Source organism: Ptychodera flava, chromosome 20 (assembly GCF_041260155.1).
Source record: "Ptychodera flava strain L36383 chromosome 20, AS_Pfla_20210202, whole genome shotgun sequence".
In the NCBI taxonomy this organism is placed as follows: Eukaryota; Metazoa; Hemichordata; class Enteropneusta; family Ptychoderidae; genus Ptychodera; species Ptychodera flava.
Window position 1 is genome coordinate 37,284,680 of NC_091947.1, and position 6,000 is coordinate 37,290,679.

General features: G+C 34.2%; 1 protein-coding gene across 3 annotated transcripts in view; it reads left to right on the forward strand.

Annotated features, from left to right (window-relative positions):
- The window catches only part of LOC139120866 (1-phosphatidylinositol 4,5-bisphosphate phosphodiesterase epsilon-1-like), a 176,136-nt gene extending 174,169 nt beyond the window's left edge, over window positions 1-1,967 (forward strand). For all 3 annotated transcript variants that reach the window (XM_070685485.1, XM_070685486.1, XM_070685487.1), the window contains one exon: window positions 324-1,967. In XM_070685485.1, coding sequence (XP_070541586.1) covers window positions 324-574 — 251 coding nt within the window. In that variant the 3' untranslated portion in view covers window positions 575-1,967. The remainder of the gene's footprint in view (window positions 1-323) is intronic.
- The last annotated feature ends 4,033 nt before the right edge of the window (window positions 1,968-6,000 follow it).

A 6,000-nucleotide genomic window follows, 5' to 3' on the forward strand; every position in this document is an offset into this window, starting at 1 on the left:
GTTGTCAACCACTCACAGACGCTATTCATAAGGGGCATGATATAAACTATACTGTGCCAGAGGTCAGGGCTGAGAAAGACAAGCTCAGCACTACTGGTTTACTAAATATATTTTTTTGTCAAGAAATAGAACAGCTATTGCAATTATGTCTTCATATTTGATATTTAGGACATGTAGCAATCTGTATATTATTGGTTTTTATTTTCAGACACAAATAATAGGGAAGTGTGCACATTTTATTATTGTTTGTGCACCTTGAAAGTAACTCAAATTCACATGTACAGGGCTGTAATAACTGAATACAATTTTTCTTTTTGAAACAGAGAGAGAGTTCCAGGACCAAGCAAAGACACTGCCCAGGAATTTCCAGATGAGTAGTTCTGCTTATAAAACTGTTCATGAGACGTACTTGGATCGCAGCAGAGTCAGTGACTGTGAGGATGAAACTACACACGATATGCTGCCTGCTTCTACCAACATCACCCTGTATAAAAAACATACCAGACAAGCTGCTAAACAACTTAAGAAACTTTCTTTCAGTAACTTCAGAAAGAACTGGAAATCAACAACCTAACTCTGAACAATATGTATAGACATTTGCCAACCTGAAAACTGAATTTTGCAGAGAGTTTGAATGTCTTAAGTGGACTTTGTAATGTTTAGTCTCAGGGATTTGCTTTGCAAGTACTCAGTAATTCAGGTTATAAAATTTTAAAAAGCCAGTCAAAAAAATCTAAAGTATGATTTACAAATGCATAGTACACTCAGTGTGACAGTTTTCGGACAGGGTAGTGAATTTTGCCCAAAGTCGTTTCGTAAATGACCAGCAATACAAAATCTTATTACCATACCTTTCTAAACTTTATATTGGTTATCCTCAAACTCAGTTAACACGACGGGAGTGGTATTTCGGGGTCAAAGTTGCCAAAGTTTTGACCCCGTGTTGAGGGCGTAGTAATCGGACTGCAATCACAGAAATCGGACGTCGTGTTCGGAATGTGATTATGAGCTTCAAACCACCAATTTTTAATTTCGATGTGTTTAGAAAGCTGTATATAAGAATATTTCATGATAATTAGTTATGTTTAATCCATTGACGACTCAACCATATTTCAACGTGTGTGGCGCTTACTTTAGCGCACATGGGCTGTCTGTGTGTGTTGTTTTGGGCACCTTGTATCGTACGGTGTGGCTAACTTCGCTAAGTTTGTTCAGTGAGTATTACTTATAATTGTTTCCATTGCATATTTTGTTTGTATTAGAATCGCACAAGCATTATTTAATAAAAATAGCTAGTATATTTCATCATATGGAATTATTTGCCTGTCAAGTTTGATCAGTGGTCACTCATTGTGTAGATTTGTATGTCATAGCAATTAGCATGGGGTAGGAAAGACGTCCATAGTAATTACTGATTCAGTTTACTTGATGAGGATAATTTGATGGTGCTTTTAGATTCTTAAATGGTTTCCTTTCTCGTAGTATTCAGTTTTAGATAGTTATCACCGTAATTTTTATATAGACATTTCATAAATTAATCAAAATAAAAATTAGGAATGAACAATATGGCATGTTACTGTGAGGGACATACATTTCAGATTGTCAGGGTCTTCACTTTCTGATTTGATGATAGAGGTTATGTTGTGTATTTCTATTAACAGGTGAAGCCAACGGAAAAATTTTCAAAATTTGACATCAAAATTTAGCATGTCATTTATAAAAATTACTTATTCTAAAGTATTTTTGAACTTTTACAATTTTTGGAGGGGAGGATCAGAGCTGTTTGTATCTCCCCATCACTAGTATCCCCAGAAACATGTCCTCTCACTTAATTGCTGGTGCTCACTTACTTGCTGCCCACCAGGACCTCCGACAGTCTCCTCTGAGCTCCCCTGGGCATGGCATGCAGCAAGTAAGATCAATGTTAAGTTGACAAAATAAAACATTTATTATTTCAATCATATAAACTCTCTCTCTCTCTCTCTCTCTCTCTCTCTCTCTCTCTCTCTCAGTGTGATTACATGGTTTAAAAAAAGTTTGAATGTTGCTTGCTACCTCACACACAGTTTGGCCTTACAAAACTGAGAAATACATTTTTTTCACTCAAGCCTTAGTGAAAAACGTTTAAAAAACACAATGTCATAAAAACTCAGATTATGAAGTTTATATTATTATTGTTATTGTTGTTGTTGATTTTTTTATCAAAGCTAATATAAGAAGATAAATCAATGACACCCTGTTGAATAAAATAATGTTTTGGAAAAAATATATTTCAAAGTGTATAAAACTGTCCTCAATGTAACTATGCAGTAGTTTTAAACTACATGAATAAAAAGAAGGCTTGACCGATCGACTACAGTTTGTTTGGGAAGCTCGGCTTACGCGGTAAGTCACTTACTACGTTCACACGATTATGCTAAATATTGTCTGTCCGAAAACTTGTACACTTCTTACGTTCATTAAATGTACTTTTTTTCTCAAAACAACTGCGCAGTTTTCATTAAAACTACATGCAGTCGTAGCGAACGATGGAAAGAATATTTTCAAAATCATTATTCTCCCCCACATTCAAAATTCAATGCTAAATCAGGACTTTAGTCAAAATTTCAGTTACCTTGACCTGACAGCAGTATGTTGACAGTATCACTGAGGCGGTGTCGGACGACAATTTGTGACCGCTGCTCGTAGCGCCCTCAATAGCTTCTACAAAAAAGACTATCAAAAACGGGACAACAGTGTCACCTGATTTAATATGAGGTCACATGACCTGTAAAACGCTATCGATACGGAGCGAAGTGAGTGTAACTAACAGCATGTCACTAAATGTCCGAAAACTGAGGTCGTCCGAAAACTGTCACACTAAGTGTATACCGGTATATAATCTCATCATGAAAAACATATACTCAATCATAAGTATGTGTCCATCTGTATGATTCATAGTAGGACAAAACTGTGTCTGTTTACATTCTATTAAACACTTTCTGGTTTACGGTATACAAACAAACCATAAGTGGACCTGTTTGTGAACTGAGAGATATTTAACTTTCGATTGTTCTTCAGCCATACACTACAGTCAGAAATATTCATGCTTTTTGAAACCTATTGTGATAAAGTCAATTTAAGTTTTTAGCTAACACTTGGTATATGTATATTTACCAACAAGAGCTTATATGGTAATACTTTGGCGTCTGTATATGTGGATGCATGTATGTTTGTGTGTGTGTGTGTGTGTGTATGTATGTATGTATGTCCACATCAAAAACTGGAAAACTGCAGCACATACCATCTTATTAATATATGGTGTAGAGGTGCATGAAGGGGTAGAAGTGTGAATTATTGAAGGGAACATATTAGTGTCAAAATATGCAAATGAGGTATAAATAAGCAAAATCCTGCAAATTGCAAAAATTCTGTGACCAGTTTTGTTTGAAAATTGGTATGAAGTTCCTTTAGGTGACTTACGTTAGATTTGTTCAAATTGTGGTGAAATTTGTATATTTTGGGGCGATTTTCCATTGTTAGTCAAAAAATCTTCTCTCAAAATGCTAGAGCAATTCCTTTGAAACTTTGTATGCATTATCCTAGGGTTGACCTCAGTCAGATTTGTTAAATTTCGGTGAAATTTCATATTTTTAAGGCAAATTTCCCTATTTTTTGTCAAAAAAATCATTATTCCTGAAACTGCATGTTTGATTACTTTGAAATTTTATGTGCACATTTCTGGGGGTGACCTTAGTTGTGTTTCTTCAAATTGTTGTGAAATTTTTATATATGTATTTCTAGGGCACTTTTATACAATTTTCGGTCAAAAAAGTATCTTCTCTGAAACAGATTGCTTTTGAAACTTGGTATGCATGATCGTATGGTTGATATATCAGTCAGATTACAATTAAAATTGTGGTAAAATTTAAATTTTGTATTTTTAGGCAACTTTATACAATTTTTAGTCAAAAATCTCTGAAACAGCTTATTAGTCTTCCTATCGCTAGCCTCAGCCTTGGTCAAAAATCTCTGAAACAGCTTGTCCAATTGCTTTGAAACTTGGTATGAAAATTTCTAGGGGTAAACTTAGGTAAGTTTGTTCAAATTGTGGTGAAATATGCATGTTGTTTTTATCCGTGCAAACAGTCACAGTCTTGACTGTATGGTCAGCAAGAAAGCAAACATTTTTGATTATTTCAGCAGTAGAAGTTGTCTGTCTCTTCTATTCAAAATTGTTGTATAAAATCATGATTGTTATACTTCTATTTTTTGTTTTCATTTTACTATACCTGCCAAAAAACATTTATATAATAACATTGATAACAAGTGCTATTTGTTTATTTGTTGCATTTTCTTGGATGAGATTGATTTTCACATGCCAGAGTTCATTCTAGTTAAAATTTATTAGTCTTCCTATCGCTAGCCTCAGCCTTAGTCAAAAATCTCTAAAACAGCTTGTCCAATTGCTTTGAAACTTGGTATGAAAATTTCTAGGGGTAAACTTAAGTAAGTTTGTTCAAATTGTGGTGAAATATGTATGTTGTATATGTATTTTTAAGCATTTTGTCCTGAATTTGGTCAAAAATTAGTATTCTCTGGAAGTGCTTTTCTGATGGTGTTGCAATTGAAGGTTCTTTGGGATGATCTATATCAAATTTATTCAAATTGTGAAAATCCTGCAATATTGTAGTTTTGGACAGTTTTAACTCGGATTCAAACTTTTGCATCAAAGATTTCATTCTTGAATTCCCTTGTCCAGTTGCAAAGCTTGAGAACCGTGGTACACTTCAAAGTTTGTATTTCCTGTGTAGATGCACTAAACTGTAGGTGGGAATTCATTTAATTGAAGTTATCATATACCAAAAATATACTTATGCACAGCAAAAGTGTGAACATGGTGAAAATCTCAATAACCGCTGGTCAGAACTTGACATGTTGGTGATGATTTGTACAGGAAAAACCAAAGACCACCAAGCCAGTAATAAATCATATGTAAATTCATTCTGGCATGCTACATCTAACCCAGTGTGAGCAAAGAGTGATTGACGCTATTTTCATTGTCTGTAATTTGATATTTAATTTTTATTATAGGCATTTTATTTAATTGATCTATTATTTTTTGTAAAATCTACCTCTGATGATTCAGAGTAAGTGCATCATGAAGTTTCAGTTGTTTTTTTTACATCAAATTTAATATGGATTCCCTCGGCTTATTAAGGTAGATTGCAGCTCGGGGACAGATATTCGGATTCAAACTTTTGCAATTCTCTTCTGATATACCACTTGTGAGGGTTCATTTTAAAGCTCTTGGTGTAAGAAAACTTTACACTGGCTTCGTTTTTTGAAATTCGCAAATTTGTACTCCGTAGAGTTAAAGGGACAAAGTCGGCCATTTTCTCATGAATTTTGTTTGATACAAGATACTATTTACAGTGTTTGACATGTTGAAAGATACTGAATGAATGGGTGACCATGCATTTATTCGACACAGGTTTGAGACACAATGCATGAAACCATCGCTGTCATGAGAGAGACAAGTTTTAGTGTTATACTTGGTGTATATTTCTGTTAGCATTCCATAGTCTCAGTCATATGCTAATACTTGGCTGTGAATAGATGAAACCATCGCGAAAATAAATTAATTGTCATAACCATAAATTCATTTTCATGATGGTTTCATTTATCGTGTCTAAAACCGGGGTCAAATATATGCATGCTCACCCATTCATTATCTTTAAACATGTCAAACAATATAAATAGTATCTCGTTTCAAACAAACTTCATGAAAAAATAACCGACTTTGTCCCTTTAACACAGGGGTGGACGCCATTTTGAATTTTAAATATTGATAAATCTTGGGTTATTTGTTTCTCTAGTACCAAAATTTGCACGTTGACCCCAGAGTTTTTATTCTTGAAGTTGAAAGAGAATAGTTGAAAGATTCCTTAGAAAGTTTGAGCAGAAGTTTAACTTTCGAGTGCATACTACCTTAACAGGAGTGAGATGATATTGTTACGT